This window comes from Passer domesticus, chromosome 2 (genome assembly GCF_036417665.1).
Source record: "Passer domesticus isolate bPasDom1 chromosome 2, bPasDom1.hap1, whole genome shotgun sequence".
Classification (NCBI taxonomy): domain Eukaryota; kingdom Metazoa; phylum Chordata; class Aves; order Passeriformes; family Passeridae; genus Passer; species Passer domesticus.
The window spans coordinates 2,591,537-2,612,220 of NC_087475.1; the positions used below are offsets into that span (position 1 = coordinate 2,591,537).

The 20,684-nt window shown below is 44.3% G+C and overlaps 1 protein-coding gene across 1 annotated transcript; it reads left to right on the top strand.

Moving 5' to 3' along the window:
• The first annotated feature begins 156 nt into the window (after window positions 1-156).
• On the top strand, window positions 157-19,564 carry TMPRSS3 (transmembrane serine protease 3). The gene is made up of 13 exons (XM_064411254.1): window positions 157-174; window positions 1,473-1,617; window positions 3,197-3,307; window positions 4,177-4,293; window positions 5,682-5,805; window positions 6,837-6,962; window positions 7,644-7,687; window positions 8,421-8,586; window positions 10,837-11,006; window positions 12,453-12,548; window positions 13,680-13,822; window positions 14,967-15,119; window positions 17,758-19,564. Exons 1-13 carry the CDS (start codon window positions 157-159, stop codon window positions 17,776-17,778), a joined length of 1,434 nt encoding a protein of 477 aa, XP_064267324.1. The 3' UTR covers window positions 17,779-19,564.
• Window positions 19,565-20,684: the final 1,120 nt, after the last annotated feature.

Here is a 20,684-nt window from a genome sequence, read left to right on the forward strand (position 1 = left end):
ATACCCCTCTCCAGGTTGGGTTACACGGGCTGCGGCCTTGATGCCGCACGCAGCGGCCGGCTGGAAACCCTCCCCGAGCAGAGAGGCTCAGCAAACTCTGAGTTTCCTTTGGGCTGCTGTTGATAATGAAGAGGGAAAACAGTTTTGCTTTTAACTATGACTTCTCAGGAAGAGGTGAGTGAAGCTTTGAGAGCATGTGATAGCCTCTGAATAAGCGAAATGTCAGTGTTTGGCTTGCATGTAATTTAGTTCACAATGCTGTTTTGTTTCCTGATGGGAAAACTATGCACCAGCTAGAAGGCTTTTTTGCTTTTAATATTTAACAATCATGCTGGCAGATTCTCTCGAAAGTTTAATATATGTTCAATGAAATGTAGGTGAAATTTTACCCAATGAAAGAGCATTCACCTTGCTGAAAGGTGAAAAAATACTCCAGGGTATTTTCCATTATAGATAAAACATGTATTCTTTGCCTAAAATGTGTCACTGTAAGCATTTTATGGGACTGACCCTGCAAACATGCTCCTTTTACAGCTAACCAGCTACACTGTCTTTAACAAACCTGGACCTATTTCACATCACTCTGAGATCAAAAATCTGATTATTTTTGCCATTGTGCAGAACCACAGTCAGAAATTAGCATTTCAAATCTATTTGCCCCAAATTCTAGTGTAGCTAACTTTAATTTTTTCCCTATGTAGTAAGTCATCAAAAGTTTACTGGAGTAAAATTCCCTTGCATGAAGATCCTGTCAGGTTCTGTGCTGCTGTCCTATGCATTTTAGTCTTTCTCTTGTGTTCTATTGCAATTATAGAGCAGGAGATGGATTCACAGCCTCAGTGTGAGTTATTAAAAGTAGCTCTGGTGCTTAGACAAATCTGAACAAAAACATGATAAATTATGGTAAAAATATGGTAAATTAATTATAAGTACTTCTCTCATGAAAATTAAGTACATAACGATGTATTGTGTCCAGCTTTGAGGTCCCCAGCACAGGAAGGACATGGACCTTGCTGGAGTGAGGCCAGAGGAGGCCAGAAAGATGCTCAGAGGGCTGGAGCACCTCTGCTGTCAGGAAAGGCTGAGAGAGTTGGTGTTGTTCCTCCTGGAAAAGAGAAGGCTCCAGACAGATCTTGTTGCAGCCTTCCAGTACACACAGGGGGCTACAAGAAGGTTTAGATGAGATGTTAGGAAGAAATTCTTCACTGTGAGTATGGTGAAGCCCTGGCACAGGGTGCCCAGAGAAGCTGTGGCTGCCCGTGGATCCCTGGGAATATCCAAGGCCAGGCTGGATGGGGCATGGAGCAGCCTGGGACAGTGGAAGGTGTCCCTGCCCATGGCAGGGGATGGAACAGGAAGATCTTTTAGGTCCCTTCCAAGCCAAACCATTCTGTGCCTCTATGACAACATTACAATGATAATTTTCTTTCTTTTTTCTTTTTCTTTTTTTCTTCCCTCTCCTGCTGAGCCAGGTTCAAGAGACAAATCCCACTACTGGAAGTCTTGAAATCATCTCCGTTACAGAAGATGAACCACCAGTACCACAAATTCAGTTTACCTTCAAAAGATTTTTCTTCATACCACAAGCAAGAGTGGACCCAAGTGCAGATGGATCTGGTAGGGACAATCCACAGCCCTCTGGCCTTTGCAACCCCAGTGGCCACTGTGTGCCAATCTGTGCTTGCCCACCCAGAGCAAGCAATCACACCGAGGAGGAGGAAACACGACCTCCCTCCCTCCCCCAGGTGTGAGGTTTGCCAGCTCAGTGATGTGATGACATCTTGTGTCGACTTGAACACACAAGCATTTTTCACAGCCAGATTATTCACACAGAAGCAAACGTTTCCCCACACTTTCCAGACACATTTTTGAATGGTTTGTTTGAAATTTTGCCAACCTGGAAATTGGTCCACCAAAAAACCCGAATATACAATGCAGCAGCCTTGGAGGATTAGCATGTCTGTTTGCTGCTTCCCATTGGTTTCAAAATAACCATGGGTTCCAACAGAGACAGGCTGAGCTTCCAGAATGAAAATAGAGCAATTTCATTTTCTAGTCCATTAGCTGCTATAGCTGTCTAAGATTTTTGGCATAGCAGACTCCAACTCCATTGCCAAAACCAGTTACTCAGCTGCTCCTGAGAGTCTGAGGAAGCTGGGATTTACCTAGAGAGTCTCTAAACCCTTGGAGACACTCCTTATCCTTGACTGATTGTATCTGCCAATCTCAATTATAAAGCCTGAGGAATGGGGAAGTGAAGAGCTGTAAGAACTAAAATTAAAGACAAGTTCTGTCAGTGCCTGTGTGCACTCTTGACCCAGCTGTGTTTGCTATTTCCCCACAGTTTGCCCTTTGTATATCAGAATACATTTGAGACAAGTGAATCACTCATTATTTTCAGCAGAATCTCTTGTTATCTTCCAGACTGGCAATATCACTAAGCAGAGGTCAGCTCTGGAGGTCAGTGGTTGGTAAACAGATCCAGCTCATGAAATGTATTCTGCAATAACTACTGATGTATATTTTGACTTTAGATGCAGCTTTTTGTACTTGAAAACTCAAGACTCAGCTTTAAGCCATCATTCAGTTATCTTCTTGCATTTATAGCAAAACTTTGAACAAAACACTTTTTCACAGTTTTTGAGACTAGGTAGAGGATCCTGCTTTTTTTTTTTTTTTTTCGTATTTAGCTTTCAATAATTTTCAGTTAACCGTGCTTCCAAGACCAAAGGGACCAGTGAATTTCCTCTTTCTTGTCTTGAACTTCTATTTATGAGCTGCACACCGGTTTGATTACACAAACAGAAGAGGTTTGAATTTCATTTTTATCCCACAACTCAAGTTTTCAGCAGAGGTGCTCATATGGTTGAAAAGCTCCCATGTAGCCCATGAAAATGAAAATTTGGAGCTCACATTGCTGATTGTATTGAGGACAGGCCAGGTGCTCTGCAGGGACACAACTCAGACCCTTCCAAGGCAAATGCTCAAGGGATGTCTGAGAGCAGCAGCAGCCCCAAAGCACTTGGAACCTCCTCATTCCCTGAAAGAGCAAATCTAAATCCCTTCAGGTGAGATCAGCTCAGGAAGCATATCCAGGAGTTATTGATGACATCTCGTTTAATGTTAGATAAATCTTTTTGATTGCCAGCTCAGCTGGTTTAATCTCACAGAAGCTTTCTCTCTGTCTGTTTTCCAGGAGATATTGAACCACCTTCAATGTGCCATGCTCTTGTCTCCCTAAAATACTTCCCATATATCTGTGGTTTATTCCTTGCAGTAATCCTAGCAGTTGCCATTGGCCTGGGTGGTGAGTACCATTAGTTATTTATTAAGTTCTCACTTAGCCATTCAAATGTTTAATTTTTCATGAGCCTTTTACTGAGAATGGAATTAAACTGCTACTGTGGCTTGTTTGTGGAAGTAAAAAATCTTGTTGAGGTGATGGCTTAAATTTTATTTACATGTAGGCATAATATAGGTCTGGCACTCCTGGGAGGATTGGTGTCATATTTACAACACTGGGGAACCTGCAGCTTCAGGAAACCTTTCTCCAGTAAAATTTTGTCAGCTCCCCTCAGGCAATGAGCTGAGTTTAGAAACTGGGGGTAAAAAGGCTCCTGTAGGTAGCCCACACCATATTTTTGTCTTGTAATTCACTTCTCTAAGTTTGCTTTCAAAGAATGAAAGAACTTTCCCCTATCAAAAACAACTTCTACAAAGGAAAAGAAAATGCAGAATGAGTTCAGCTGTGGCTGAACCCAGGTCCAGGGGTTGTTGTGTCTCCACACCTGGAATAGGGAGCAGCTTGTGAAAGGTTGAGGCATCCCCCGGGAGAGCGAGCACTGGATGTGTTTTCCAAGGGTCTCCCTGATTTCCTGCTCAGGGTCTGAGGCACCAGGCAGGAACTCACCCTCGAGTGAAACTTAAACTGTGCAGAGGGAGCTGGGAAGGAGTCAGCACACACAGCACGGCTGACTCCTCCTACCAGTCATTATTAATAAATGAGTTTTAGCAGCACCATGTAGCAACCTCCAGGTTGTATTTCAAAACTTCCTGGAGTACAGGAGCTGGCTTTTCCTTAGCAAGACTGAAATCTGGACAGATAATGGAATGCAGAAGTGTTACATTAAAATCCAAGTGTGTTTTCATTGGCCTGTGTTCTTTCATTCCTTTTAGTCCAGTATAACTGCATTGGGAAGTTTCGCTGTCGATCATCCTTTAAGTGTATCCAGAAATCAGCCAGGTGCAATGGTGTCTTCAACTGTAAAGAAGGGGAGGATGAGTACAGATGTGGTAATTCAATTTTGATTATAAATGCCTCTTACCTCCTCCTGTAGAACCTGCAAGTTATCAAGGAATGCTTGTTGTAAAGTTTTTGGGTGAGACAAGAAAGACAGAGACCAATGGAATATCTAAATCACCACTTCAGAGGAACAGTCTCTCTGAGGTACTGATTTACAGTTCATAAAAAATCAAAATGCCTTTAGGATAAATGTGATGATTGCTGAATATTGTTACTGCCATTTTTGATAATTATCTCCATTAGAAGCCCAGATGCTTATTGACTGCTCACATTTCCTCTGCCTGCAAGGTGCAACCCCAATGTCTTATGGTGTGTAAATACAAAATACTCTGAATTCACTGGCACACTGTTGTGCTGTGTCAGTTTTGAAGACTGCAAAATCCTGGTATTATCTTAAAGGATGTGGGAATGGGAGAAATCAGACTTTGGTGCATTCAGTGCTGAAGAATTTGCTGCTTCATTTGTGAGATGTATAATTTATTTCTGAGTTTCGCTCTGTGGTATTTTTGGGAATCACAGGGATGTTTTGAATGGTACTTCCCTGTCCTGTTCTATGGAAGGTGACTGTGGTGTTCACAGCCCCTGGAGGGAAAGGACTCTAATATTAATAAACAGAATTACTGGGTTTTAGCTCAGTGCACTTGTAATCCTGGCTCCTGTACCTACAGATAAGGAGGCAGCACAGCTTTCCATCTGTGCAATACCAGGAATGACAAGAACCATGAGCTTTTGGCCCCAGCTAACCCTGCACAATGTGTTCAGCATTTGGAGAGTTTTCCCCAGGGAGGCTCGGGGTGTCTGTGAATCCAGTGGCAACACCTCTGCTTTTCCTGTCTTCCTTTGCAATTCCAAAATACTGGAATCTGGGCACGTGTGGGAGAGCCCTGTTCAGCAGTGACCAAGTGCATGGCCTCCCTTCTCCCTCACAGATGTGCCTTTTCTCAGGACAGCTGGGCACGAGTGTCACCTCTCTGACACAGGAGGTGCCCACCTTCATCCCTTACCCTGACCACAGGTATCCTCAGGGCAAAGCATCTGCACCTCCAGCTCACTGCAATCAGCAAGACTTGCTCAAACTCACTGGAGGGCCAGGCAGCCTCCACCACCTGTATTAGAGTTGGCATTCCCATGAGCAAAGATTTTTTTTTCTCCTAGCTGTCCTAGCTCAGAGTACTTATTTCCCTTCTTTAATGGAAGGAAAGAAAAAAAAAAAAACCACAGAAAATTCTGTCAAAGAATCCAAATGATGAAAAATATAAATAGTGGCTCAGTGAGCCAGAAAACAGACACCACAGTGGTGCCTTGGCACTGTGCCTGTTGTGTGCCTGATGTCCATCTTCACAGCTGACTGAGGCTTTTCTTGTCCTGCATCCCAAAGTCAGGCTGAGTGGGAAGAGGGCAGTGCTGCAGGTGTTCACCTTTGGCTCCTGGCGCACGGTCTGCTCCGACGACTGGAGGGCAGAGTATGGCAACACCACCTGCAAGCACCTGGGCTTCTCCAGGTATGGGCACCAAGTGCCAGCAGCTTCACTGGGCATTTTGAACAAGCTCTGGGGTCTTTCTAATGAAACCTTGTGTTAGTTTGTGCCTTAAAAATGACTCAACAATCCACCTTTGTGAGTCACATGATTGAGAGGATTTGAGGTGATGTACTTGTACAGGGCAAATACTTTTTATTACTGCTATAAATCCTGCATGATGGTTAAATAGAATGGCTTGGCTGAATCTTCCCTGTGTGATGCAGGTGCCCAAATCTTATTTGTCACTCTAGTAGCCTGTCAGAGAAGCACTAAAAACATATGAGCATTTTCCACTTCTTTTACTTCCCCTATATGTAAATTGTATACTTATAATAAATATAGGTATACAATTGTATACCTATAATAAATAAATATAAAAATTATGTCATGACATCTGATAGGATTTAAGGTCCACCTCATAATTAAAGAAGAGCATGGCAAGGCAGTTCTTGCTGGCTTGATCCCATTCCTGAAAAAGCACCATTTCTTTCCCAAACTTTCATAAAACTGAGAAAAATTTGAAGTCATGATTTGGCATGATGTCTGTTATTTCTTACCATGGCATTATTCTGATATCTGTTATAGTTAGAAGTATAAATCTTCTTTGAATAAATTATTGTTGCCTTTAGTATAAAATACATCTCAATTTTTCAACAAAGAAGAGAAGAAAAATTTCAAAATTATTCATCCTCCCTGCTGCAAAACATAACTTTAGAAAAATGAGACAATGAGTTTGCAGGTGGCTCAGGTAGTGTGCCAACCACTTACAATGAAAAGTACATTGTAGTATTATAATTAAAATTTACTTTCTCTGCCACTTAAATACATCTCAGCATGATGATTATGTCAAAAATACATGCACGTGGTAAGGAGCATAGGGGGAGGAAATAATTACTTTTATCGAATGCCAGAATCTGATTATTGTGGTTTTCATTAGCAGAACTGGTGAATTGTTTAAGCAGATTGCTGCAATGCTGTCTGGGGAAGAAGCTGTGTTTATGGTTTATTTGCAGTTACGTGAGCTCAGGTTACCTGCCCGTGGCTGCAGTTGAAAAACAGTTCCAAAGACATTTCGTATCCCTCAGCCACTGGTTCTCAGCTGATCAAGTGACATCCCTGCACAATGCCACCAACCTCAGGTATGCCTCAGCTGCTTCAGGAGGAGAGCAATCAATAGAAGGGGAATTATTGACAGTTTGGGGTTGTTGCTGTTTTTCAGGCACATTGTAAGTGTTTGGTGGTGGTACACGTGCTAGACTGAGGTTCAGCAGCAATCTTGCTGGAATATAAATTAAGAGTCTGATCCAGGACCCATTGAAATCAACAAAGGCTTTCAAATGAGCTGTTTGAAATGACTGTTTGTCCCATGATGCCTTTTTTGCAAATGGATAGGCACCAGGCACTTCTCTTTTTCCATTATGAAGCAGTTTGTTTCAGTTTGCAGATCCTCACACGTTTCCCAGTGGGTTTATGAACCCTTTATGGTCCATTTACTCCTCCTGACAAATGCTGGGTTTTTTTAGTTACATTCCAGTGAGAAGGGAACAATGGATCCAAGGAGAATTCAGATCTTCCCTGGTGGAAGAGTGAAGCCCTCTTCAGCAGGGCAGCATGTGGTCTGCAGCCTCCTGATGGTGGCCAAGCTCCTGACTTCAGTATTCCAGTTAAAGGCCCTGATTAGACTGGATGAGTTCATGCCTTTGCACCTCTTTCAATATATGAGATACTTATTTTTATGTGCACAGGAAAAGGATATAATATTGAAAAAACACAAGATATTTATGAATTAGGACTAATGCTGCATTGTCTTCTCATCTCAGGGAGGAATGCACTTCTGGCAATGTGATCATCTTAAAGTGTTTGGGTAAGAATCAGAAAAAGTGAAAATAAAAGTAGAGACTCTCCTTCTTTATCCACTGCATGGCAAGAGTTGGGAGCAGCTGTGTACTCAGGGCATAGTATACTATCAGTTTATCACACCAAAGAAAAATTGTATTTTTTATGTTAAATCTGAAAGAATTTCAGAAAGTGAAAATAGGCATGGAGGGCAGATTGGGAGCAACAGATAGCAGGATCATTTCAGTGAGAATCCCAGTAGGAAGTGTATATTTAAGGACTGTGTGTTGAGTCCAGGGACTCAGACTGTAATTCCAAGTCTTTGGCATCTTGGCAGGAAAAGAGAAATTCTGTCTTAATTGAATTCTCATCCTGCACCTCTCCATGCTACCTAATTTTCAGACTGGGATACAAAAATTCAAAATACGACAGCAAAATCACCATGAGGGGAGAGGAGATGATTGAACCTGTGTGGAACCCTGAGGATTAAGGAGAGCAGAGCAGGGGGTTTTACAGCTCAGCTGAGCACTGCACCTGCAGGGAAGGGAGAGACAAGGACCCCACAAACCCCAGACCATGAGTGACCTGCAGGGATGGGAGGGAGGAGGAGAAACCTCTGGGATGTGGCCTTGGGGATGGGGTGAGGATGCTCCAGCTGCAGGGACCTCCCACCCTCAGCAAGGCTGGGAGGAGAGGGGCTGAATGTGACCCAAACCAGGGCTGTGTTTCCTCTCTGGACTGTAACCTTTGCTTCCTGGCAGCGTGTGGGACTCGGGCCAGCTACGGGCCGCGGATCGTGGGGGGCAACGCGTCGTCACCCCAGCAGTGGCCGTGGCAGGTCAGCCTGCAGTTCCAGGGCCACCACCTGTGCGGGGGCTCGGTCATCACCCCGCTCTGGATCCTCACAGCTGCCCACTGCGTCTACGAGTGAGTGCCCAAACCCCCCTGCTCCGGGGACACTCTGCTTGCTCTGAAAAATAACCTGCAGGATGCGCTCCCTCGGCTGATCCTCAGGGTTTTGGGTTTGATGTTTTTCATGAATTTGTAATGCTGTGATTCTTCGGTCTATAGCTCTAAACTCCATACAGAGTGTTAGCTGCTTTCCCATTTTTGTCAGACAACACAGTTCCTCTCCAGGCCTGAGAATCAAGGATACCTCACTGTCTTGAACTCCAAGAAATGTAGACAAAAGTGAGTTGGGGGGAGCAAACTTGGGGTCAATGGCTTCATTATCTGAAGCTGTAATTGGAATATTAACCCCTGTGAGAAATGATACTCACTTCCAAAATTTTTAAATGTTTATTAAAACCTTATCAAAAATAAAACAGAAGACTGAATAGAGAAAATATTCAAATAGGGGCAGGGAGCAGAGGATCTTTCCCACCACGTGCTCAGCCACACAATGGAGGTTTCACCTTTTAACCCTTTAGCCCCTCCCAAAGTTCTGTCCATTGACTCCTTCACTATCGAGTGGTGGAGTTTGCTTCCTTAAATCTTGATTGGATCAGGTGCTGCCATAGTAACAAGCTGACCCTCCCAAATGTCCCAAACCCAGGCCGTCCCATAATAACAACATGGGGGGTAAAACATAACTACAAATCTACAAAACTTCCCTGAACATATATACAAGATATTTGCCTTGTGAGAGTCAATCATTGCATTACTCATCTACCACACCCCCAATATGCAAATGGACCAAATTTACAAAAATGTGAAAACCCGTGACCCATTGTCCATTTTGGGTGTAGCCCCTGGGAGGGGGGTTTGTCTCTCCTAAATGTACCTGAAGGCCCTTCAATAAATAGAACTACTTTTTATTCCCTAATTTTGACTGACATCTGTTTTAAGGTAGTCCCAAAAGGCATCATAACATTTAAGCTGTTCCTCTCTTTTTGCATGAGTCTTTATTGAAAAAAAGCTTCCCCAAGAAGTGATCTAAATCCAGAATCCCAGTTTCCAGATGTTCTAGCCACTCCTAGCTCCCTGGGAAAACATTTTAAAACAAGATTTAAGTGCTAGATTTTAGGTATCCCAACCTGCAGTTTCTGTAAATTGCATGTACAGAATTTGTACTTGGCTCCTCTGATCCACTGGAGCTCCAAAATAAATTACAGGATTCTTTTCAAGTTGCCAGGACCAATCAGTGATTATTAATCACTTGTACTGTGCTTTGTGCCCTTTGCCACTTACTCACTGCTCCTTTCTATGCAGTTGAAGAGGTCTTCAGGTGGTAAATAGATGCTAAATAGTTATTTAAACTCTGTGTAATTACAAACATGTTTATAATGAGTTGTCTGGTTTTGCAGTCTTGTTTGATGCTAATAGTGCAGGAGCACCTCTTGCTTTCACAAACTCCTGGCCACTTTCACCAAAGACATTTAGACAGCTAAAATGGGATTTGTCTGCCCACTTTTAAGTACCTGCAGCATGGATGCCTTCTTCTGAGAAGTTCTTGTGGGATGCTTTCATGCCCAATAGAGAGAAGAGTTGGGGTTGACAAACCCCACTCCAAATTCCTATTTAGAGGATATTTAGAGCCCTGGGTTGCCATAAGAATAATTACTTAGGAATTCAGCATTTTAGAACCTTTGTCCTTGACTTTTTCAACCCAACCCAGGTGGTTGTGGTGTGTTTGAAGGGTGATGGGGACGGGAACTGGCAACACAACCCCCCATCCCTGGAGCCTTTTCCCAGGGAAGTGAGGCCAAAAGGAGAGGAGCTGCTCATGTGCTGGAGGCTGAAGGATGTGCCAGCTCATGAACTGGGGCAGAAACACCTTCCAGAAGGGAAGTTTCTCCTTGAAAATGCCTTGCCACAAGTGCTGCTGAGGTCTGGCTGAGTGCAGGAATGCCAGGCAGCAGCTGTGGGGTCTCACAGGAGCACAGAGAGCTGGGCTGATGGAAAACTCTCAGATATTTGTTGTAAGATACATATAATTGCCCTGATAATGTACCAGTGACCCAGTGTCTTACTCAGATCTCTCACCCAGTGTCTTACTAAAAATAGTTTTACATTTTTAAAAATTAGATGCAAAACATGGCCATTATTAACAGGGAGGTAAGCCAGCACAGCAGACTGGAGTTATTTGCCTGTTGTATGTATAAGCTCAGGGGACAATTAGAAAAATCAGAGGGTTTTCCTGGAGGTCTGACCCTCTCTTCTGCCTCTTTGTTCCAGCTTGTACTTGCCGAGCTCATGGAGTGTTCAGGTTGGTTTTGTGACTCAGCAGGACACCCAGGTTCACCCCCATTCAGTGGAAAAAATCATTTACCATCGGAATTATAAACCCAAGACGATGGGGAATGACATAGCACTGATGAAACTGGCAGCACCTCTCGCTCTCAATGGTAATTTGTCTCTGTGAGCTTGCATTTGACATTCTCACCTCCCCAGCTAAAACACCCCTGTCCACACAACACCAGCAGAAACCCCCCAGCCTCAGTGTGAGCTCCTCCTCTGTACTCCATATCCAGGCATGGACAGCAACAACGTGCTGCAAAATGTTCCCACTCCACTCTGGTATTGATTTACTGCAGGCATTTATTAATAGGCAAACATTAACTTTATTCTTTCTAAATATTCTTCCTATCTAAAATAAACACCCTGCCTCATTCTGCTTGGAGGTCACAGAGATTTTTATCATGTCCTTTCCATGAGTACTGGGGGATCCACAAGGGTCCAAAGCTGAAAATCAAGCCTGAATTTCAAAGAGAAGAGAAAGCAATTTGAATCTAATGATTATTTAAATGAAAACTACTTTTATTTTCTTGACAGGATGCTACCTGCAGTTGATACAGTGAGTTGAAATAATATGTAATAATGTTGTATGAATTGAAATACCTGCCAATGCCTCCTAATCACTGTGAGCTGGCTGCAAAGGGGAGCGGTTCCTCTTTGACACATCTAGGCAGTCATTTTCTAAATCAATTCTCTTGTAATGGTTTAAAATTTCACTTTTAATGAAAATTAAGCTTGATTTTGTTCTGTTTCGTCTCTCAGTTTTCTGCTGATTTCTTCTGCTCATGAACAGCTTTGGGAATGAGGAATATTAAGGAATATTTAAGAATAAGGAATAGTAGGAAGGAATAGTAAGGAATAGTAGGAAGGAATAGTAAGGAATAGTAGGAAGGAATAGCAAGGAATAGTAGTGGCTGTGCACCTGAGCATGATCCCACTGTGTCTCACACTGGGGGATTGATGCCTTGAGCAGGGATCACTGCACTGTGCAGAACAGAACCCCTGGGAGCTGCCCAGTTATATTTTGTATTTTTCCTCTCTTTCCTCAGCACCCATTTGTCCCTGCAAGCATCAAGCTCTGATTTTATCCCATGAAATTCCATGTCCTGGAGCGCAGAGGCACCAAAACTCTGTGAGCTGCTGGGTGGGAAGCAAAGGATCCAAGAATATTTTTGCCTTCTCAGGGATGTGCACACCTTTCTCACCCTTGAGAAGTGCTTTGTCTCACCCCAGCAGACCCAGGGCCTCTGATCTGCCCTTCATCTTCATTTCTTGTTTGCTCATTCTTCAATTTATTGAGCTGCTGATACCTCCTTGTGTTGCTTCATACCCAAAACTCTCTGGGGCTACCGTGGGTGATGTCTCAAACCCTCAGTGTTGCCCACAAGACAAAAATCCTGCAGAAAACTGCCAGGCTATTTATGTAGGGAGTGGGTGGTGTTCATCACAAGTTCATTGCAAGCCAAATCCCCAAGTTTCTCTGAGACATATAAACTTTTTTTGCTAAATTTTGATTCTCTTCTCTCTCCTTTTTATTTTTTTTTTTCCATAAATAGGTCACATTGAACCGATCTGTCTGCCCAATTTTGGTGAACATTTCCCAGCAGGGAAAATGTGTTGGGTATCAGGATGGGGAGCAACTGTGGAAGGAGGTATTTTAAATTGCCTGCTGATGATTTCACTACATGCACACATCTTACATACAGTAAATACAGGATTTGGTTGGGGCACTGTTTAACACTAAATTTTCTGGAATATCTGGAGGGGGAAAGAAGACATAATACTAAAATTTATGCACAAACTGTACTGCAAAAGTTTACTGTGCAAACTCTTACCACAAGGAATGGATGAGTATCCTCTGAAATGGTTGAAAATGACACATATAAAATGTCCCCAGTGTTGTACCCAGCCTCAGTCAAACAGGCTTTAAAACTCCAAGCATAGGAAGCACAGCATGAATTCAAGAATTAACCATCCCCTTTTTTTAGAAAAAACATATGTGTTATTTTAAGGCAGGTTGGGTGATGTAAAATTGGATAAAACAAAACCAAAAAGAAAGGGGATTTTTTTTTTCCCATGACTCATGGGTCATGTTAATCAATAACATAAACTGAACCACCTTCACCCGAAAATGGGTGAATTGTCACCCATTAATTGTTTTTTATCACTCTTCATTCATGTCACTGAACGTGTTCCTGTTGTTCAGAGAACAAGAACAGAACATTACCTGACCCACAGATAACAGCCAAAGGTGGGGAGAAAATGAAAGCAAGGTTTGCCACATTAAAAAAAAAACAGCCCTAAATTGACAATAGGCAGTGTGTAAATACTCTCATTTGTAGAAAGGATCTGTTCAGGCTCTGAATGAAATAAAATAAATATTTATAAAGTAAATCAGATGTTTGCAGATGATTTGTTGACTAACAGAACAAGCAATAAATTCAGAACAGGTTTTGGCACTAGTATTGAACACAATGTTCAACAAGCTTTTTAGTTTATTAATGTCATTAATGGTCTAGTTTGAAGTGGAAACACACAATGTGCAGATTTTATTGTTATTTTATACACTGTGATAATCCACACCTCTGCAGAATGGATAATTGCTGTGTTCTGTAAGTGATGAGACACCAAGTTGCCTTACTTTTGTCTTGCCATTTAACCATGTTTCTTTCATCCTTCCTTGCCAATTCTTTGTATATAAAACATTTCTCTGTTTATAAATGGAGATTAATTTCAAGGACAGGAAGGTTTTCCCTGGGTTTTTTTCTGGTTTTTTTTAACAGGTGACACATCTGACACCATGAATTATGCCGGTGTTCCTCTGATTTCCAATGCAATTTGCAATCACAGGGATGTCTACGGTGGGATCATAACTTCTTCAATGCTTTGTGCTGGTTTCCTAAAGGGAGGGGTGGACACCTGCCAGGTATGGAAGTTTCCAAACTGCAACTGTGCTCATTGGAAATGGAAAAACATGAGTGATAAGTTATCAGAAGGCACTCCCAGGCTGTTCTTGGGCAAACATTTGGGTTTGTGCCATTCATTCTGCTTACCACAATTATCAATCACTGACCGTGTGCACTCACATGCTACAATTTCCTTTTTATACTTCTTCTCTGGGCCTTATCTGATACTTCTGAAGCCAGATTTCCTTAAGACATATTTTTCTGCACGTGCTGCAGCACGGTGCCATCCTTTCTCTGCCTTGGCTGTGACCTCTGCATTGCACTCAATTGCACTTCCCTGCACTGTGGGCAGCTCCAGGGACCTGCAAGGTACAGAAAGACCACGGTGAAAAGGAGCCAGATAGGGCTGGAGAGGAATTCCTAGTGGAAGATGTCCCTGTTCCAAGCAGGAGGCTTGGATCTACATGTACTTCAATGTCCCTTCCAACCCAACCCTCTCTATGATTCTGCAAACTTCATGTTTCCAGATTTGCTCCATCCCAATCACACTTGGAACAAAAAAAAAAAGCAAAGGCAGTGGGTGCCTAGATATGAATTTCATCCCATTTTTACACATAACCCCCCAAAAAGGCACTTGGAACCAGCTGTGCCCAGGAGAGCTGCATGCTCAGCACACAGCTCCATGTGACAGGAGGAGCCCTGCTCCCCAGTGGGACAGGCTTGTTCCAAATTCCCTTTTTTCCAGTTGTTGTGCTGGCTCTGATTCTCGTAGGGCAGGAAACTGCCCCAGCAAAGAAGAAGTGGGAAGTTTTCAGTGCTTGGATGTGAGTCCATTGAGCTGAATCTGCATAGCAAGATTCCTTCCTGCCTGGGAAGGGCTGGAAAAGCAGGCAGGAGCAGGCAGGGAGGGGGCCAGATGTGAGCTTGGTGCTGCAACCTTGGATTCAGCTCAGCTCAATAGCCAGGAGCCAGGGAAAGAAAAATATGGTCCCCTCCACGTCTCAAAAGTCTCCAAGCCTTGCTGTAAGGTGCTTTTCCCAGGACCCAGAACAGAGCAGAAACAAGAGATTTTGAATTACTGGACTAGGTCTCTCCCCCTACCTCCCCAAACAGACAATTCCCTCCTTTTCTGGGACACTGACATTTTAATTCTTTTTCCCTCAGGGGGACAGTGGGGGCCCTTTAGCCTGTGAAGATATGAGTGTCTGGAAGCTGGTGGGGACCACCAGCTTTGGAGTGGGCTGTGCAGAGAAGAACAAGCCAGGTGTCTACAGCAGAACCACCTCCTTCCTGGACTGGATCCACGAGCAGATGGAGGTCTGGGCTTGCCCTGGTTGTCACCTCGGGCTGTCACTTTGTGCCACACGGGGTTTGGCCCGTATTTGTCAAAGCTGAGCTGTGTTGTATGGACATGTGAGATTGGAGGGGGTGTTTGGGGATTGGGACTGGTCCTGAGCAGGGTGCAGGGGTTTGGGGAGGGGCTGGGGGCACCCCACAGGGGTAGAGAGGAGAGGACAGCACATCCATAGGAGTGGGAATCACAGGGGAGGGGGGCTGGAGCAGAACAGGGAGCAGGGAGGTGTGGAAGGGCTGAGCCAGGAGATGGGGGCAAGGAAAGAGATCCCTGAGGAATATATCATGTACACTTGTGGTGCCCCCAATATAGGAAGGGCGTGGGAAGGTGGGAGCAAGGGACACAACATCGCTGAGAGGACTGGAGCACCTCCACAAAGAAGACAGGCTGGGAAAGCTGTGGCTCTTCAGCCTGGAGGAGAGAAGGTTGTGTGGAGAGCTCAGAGACTGTCCAGAGCCTTAAGGGGCTGCAGGGAAGCTGGGGGAGGACTCTTTGTCAGGAACTGCAGTGACAGGACAAGGAGTGATGGGTACAAACTGAAAGAGGGGAAATCTAGGTTAGGCAGGAAGAAATCCTTTACTGTGAGGGTGGGGAGGCCCTGGCACAGGTTGCCCAGGGAGGTGATGGATGCCCCATCCCTGGCAGTGTCCAAGGCCAGGCTGGATAAGGCCTGGAGCAGCCTGGGATAGAGGGAGATGTCCCTGCCCGTGGCAGGAGAGGTTGGGATGAGCTGATCTTGGAGGTGCCTTCCAACCCTCACCATTCTGTGATTCTGTGACTTGGTTTGAAGCCGTGGGGCTGCTCCAGAGGAGCCTGGCCAAAGAAATTGCAGAGGGAACACGGTGTTGGCTGAAGGAGAGCAGAGACAGGGAAGTGAGGGGACACTGCAGCCACCTTCAGCTGACCCAAAGGTGGCCCAGTGAGAGGAGAGCAGCTCTGCTGCTGTCAGCACCTCTCCAGTGCTGCCAGAGAGCTGCTGGGTTCAGGCAGCTGAGCACAAACAGGCACTGTGCTCCAGGTGGGACTCCAGGCAGGGCTCCATTGCCTAGGCAGGGTCATCCAGAGCCATTGCAGAGATCTCAGGCTGTCCTGGCAGGCTCACAGGTCTCCCTGCAGAAGGCAAGGGTCCTCAGCTCACCCTGGGCTGCATCCACCACCCATCCCCATGGCTCAGATACCCTACAAAGGCTCAGGTGGTGCCAAGTGCACTCAAGTGGCACTAGGCAGGGGAAGGAGAGCCCTCCTGCAGTGCCCTGGGAGGATTCTGGACAGGGAGAGAGCTGTGCACAGGCTTTTAGTTGTGATTTTCCTGTCAATGTGGCAAAGCCACAGAGCCTGCATCCTGTCCTGCAGCCTTGCCCTGGCAGACAGAGCTGCTGCTCCCACAGCCAGCCTGGGGGATGACAAAATGCATGGATAGCAATGGTGCCATTCCAGCAGCAGCAGCCCAGCAATGCAGGCACATGCTGAAAGCAGCCCTGGGGCCATCTCACTCGTGAAATATGTGAGACTTCCTCCTCAAAGCAAACTGCCAATATCAAACCTTCACAGACGGGAAAATGCCCAAAATGAGGTGGTGTGTGCAATTTCAGCTCGGCCCACATCTGAATGCTGGATGACACACACTGCTTTCACAACTTGTGTTGCACATGATGATTTGTGCTATCACAAGCCTATCTCAAAGAAAACAGGAAAAGAGAATATTTCTGAGTCTTCAACACCTGTAGTATTACTTGATTTTCTTCCCCCTGGATATATCATTGTGATTTATTTGCATATACAAACATTTCAGATTAAGAGCTCATATCACATGAAATCAAAGACCTCCACTATAAAGCAATCAAAGGAGAAAAAAAGTACAGCAAAATCTTTGTTGAACCAAGTGCTAAAATACTGGAATTTTTCAGAAGGACATCCTTCAGATGTAAGTTTATCCCCTTAGAAAGGATTTTCAGGTGCAGCATGGAGACTTGAACACTTTTTAATGGACTCTGAAGCAAACCTCAAGAAAGCAGAATTAGTGTGCCTTTGGAAGTGTGGCCAAGGGAATGGTTTGTACCTGGCAGAGATGTACTGGGGCACAGCCCAGATCAAACTGGAGCAGAGAAGCTTTGGGGTGACCTAATTGCAGCCTTCCAGTGCCTGAGGGAGCCTGAAAGATGGAGAGAGACTATTGACAAGGGCCTGGAGTGACAGGACAAGGGGCAATGGCTTCAAAGTGACAGAGAGTAGATTTAAATTAGATGTTAGGAATAAATTCTTCCCTGTGAGGGTGGGCAGGGCTGACACAGGGTGCCCAGAGCAGCTGTGGTTCCTCCTGGATCCCTGGCAGTGCCCAAGGCCAGGCTGGATGGGGCTTGGGGCAACCTGGGAGGGTGGAAGGTGTCCCTGCCCACTGCAGGGGGGTTGGAATGAGATGAGCTTTAAGGTCTCTTCCCACCCAGGCCATTCCATGTTTTTATGATCCTGCTGGCAGGACCAGCTCCAGCAGCCCCTCAGTCCTCTTGGAGACCTGAGTGCAGTGGGAAAACCCTTTCAGAGTTTAACCTGTGGCAACACCAGCACTTGCAACAGATGCACAAATGTTCTTCTTTCCCCCAGAGAGAAGAACTGCAGACCTGAGGGGGGTGGCCGTGCTCTGGGCTCCTGAAAACCCACATCACACTCCAGCCCTGCAGAAGGACCCAGCCCACTCTTCTGGTCACCTGCTCTGAGCTCTGGGCCTTCACAGAGCACCTTTCACCATTTCTTTTTGTTACTGGCAGCTGCACTTGATGCAAACTGCTGCACATTCAGCCTGTTTTGGGTGCAAGAAGCAGATGGATGATGGATGATCAGCATGTCTGTTTACTGGCAGCTACAGATTTTACATGGAGGAAAAAAGCTAAGACTGATAACCCTGGATGCTGTCACAATGAAGTTTTGCAGAAAAAGACTAGAATATTTATAGATCAGGTGGCTCACTGTTATTTTAGTCCTTACCTTCCAAGAACCAGACTACAAAAATACCTTTTTTCCTGAAAGTATTGGTATAGGTGCACAAGAGTTCTGTGCTCTGTTGTACAGGCAGCAGCAGCTTCCTTTGAATCCAAAAGCAAGCAGGAAGCAGAGGGTTGGCACTTTTGACAAGTATGTTCAACTCTTAGAAAAAATAATCTCTGAATTCAAATGTAATATTATCTTGCTGTGAACAAACTTCATAAAAATCAAATTATTCTGTGTTTTCCTGCAGTAAATAGCTCTGAAATGAGCATCAGGTTGTAACTTGACTGGAAAGTTCTGAGATTACTGAACTTAAATGGAAGAGGAGCTTCTTTGTGCCCTGCTTTCCCTCCTTTTCTCTGCTAATGGGACAATACAGATCCCCCACCCTTTGTGCCCCTTAGTGACATCAGTGTGGGAATGGAATGACGCCAGCCAGACAAAGGACAAAATATCTGAAATGCTGCTGTGGTTTCCTGATTTCCATTTTAATACAACAGTCTCAGCTTTTTTTTTTTTAGGCTGGAAAATGCCTGATTGTTTGAACTTGACCTTTGTAAAAATCCCAGGGTGAAAGTTGTGAATTTCAGAATTGATCACCAAGGATGGTGTGGGCTGAATAATGGATAATATTGTCAGAGCATTCCAATATCAGCCAAAATTGATCTTATCAGCTGATCAGGTGTGGTGATCTGCTTGAGAAGTGGTTTTGGATGCAGTCTCTGTGCTTCTCAATCAGTATTTTCATCACCACTGCTGCATGAAAGCGCCGGCAGAATCAGAATTTAATTTTTGCTGCAATGCATCGCGTCAAATCCGAGAGAAAACAGCAAACCCACATGGACTGTCGGGCTCCACTTTGTTCTGTGGATACAAACCTTGATATCACAGGACACTGCTCCAAAACCTTTCCCTCTGACTGAAGAAACTGCAGTGCAATGGAAACAGCACTTCCCAAGCCTGGGTGTTGTTAAAAAGAAGACGGAATTGTTATTGCAAAGCTGACACCAAAACTGGAATTAATTTCAACCAACAGAAGCACGACAGAACTACAACAAAGTATGTTGAACCCTTGTGTAGTTGAGACATTTTCAGAAGAGTTTTAATGTTCATTGCTTGTTATCATGACATTTTCACAGCCCAGCATGGCTGATATTTCAGTAGTGTCAGCAGTCTGGAGACGAGAGTGCTGCTTTTGGAACTGACAGTGTTGTTATTTCATATTTCTAAAAGGACCCCTGAAAATTCCTTTTGAACTCTTCTGTTTCTATAAAGAGACTGTATGATAAGTATCCATTGTAGTCGGCTTTTGTATTAAAGAGAAATCCAGTGTAAAATGTGGAAAGCTACTGAAATCTTCCCAACCAAAAGCCACACTGACCCCCAGATCAATGACAATCACTTATGGGTGGTCCCAGCCCAGTGAGCCTGCAAATCTTCCTTCATTCTTCCTTCTGATTTCTGCTAGACTCCTTGCTGTGCTGTCTTAATAATGCACAGGCAGGATGCAGAATCACAGAATCCTGGAATGGTTTGGTTTCTAAGGGACCTTACATCATCCAGCTCCAACCCCCTTGCCACATAAAAAAGTTTCTCCCTACAGCTGGATTTTCTTCTCCATCCATATGCCATTAACGTTCACACCAGATGCTTTAAAATAAATATAATCCCAATATTAACCTATGTATTTATATTAAGCCAAGTGAATATACCTGGGGGTTTAGGACATTTGCTGTGGGAGGTGTTTTGGATGGACATGGGCATTGTGTTTTATTCAGGGCTGATGAACTGGTATCAGTGTTACAGCTGGAATGAACTGGTGCACAGAAGAGCAACTTTTCAGAGAGCTTTTAAGGCAGGTTACCAAACTTTTCCTTTTCCTTGAGATTTCTTCTCTTCATCCAACAAAAATCACTTTCAACACCACACGTGCAGGTACAGAGGGCTGCCAAAGCAGGTGGGGCTGACGGCAGCTCTGGTTTAAGCAATCCTGATTAGGGGTTTAATGGTAAACACCTTGGGAGTGTTTAACACCTTTCTATTAGGGGAGTGTCTATTTGCCACGTTATTAAAGAGGCTGATGAAACAGCTTCTGGTTTGGGAACTCAGATCACTGCTGTGATACGGGGTTAAATTACAACCACAGTATCCCTTAGAAGCACAGCCTGCTTGTGGGCACAGCCTTGCAGCAACATGTCACAGACTGTCAGGAAATTAACCCAATGTTCTCCACATGCTGGACTTTGTGAGACATGTCCAGCACACAAAGAAAAATTCCTTTGCCATTCATCATCTGTTCCTGTCACTGTGACAGTTTAGCCAGGAAACTGAGACAGAGCTGGAAAGTTTGGATGAACCACATGTGACTTTTATTCAAAAAGCATTTTTCCCAGACATTCTGAGAAATATCACATGGATGAACTCTCCTTTGGCCAATCCAATTTTTTTTTTCCACTTGTGATGTACAAAGCAGGAAATTTCTGTAAAGAAATTTCAGAGATAAGCATAAAAATGACAGCCTAAGATTGGTGTCTGAGAAAGGCAAA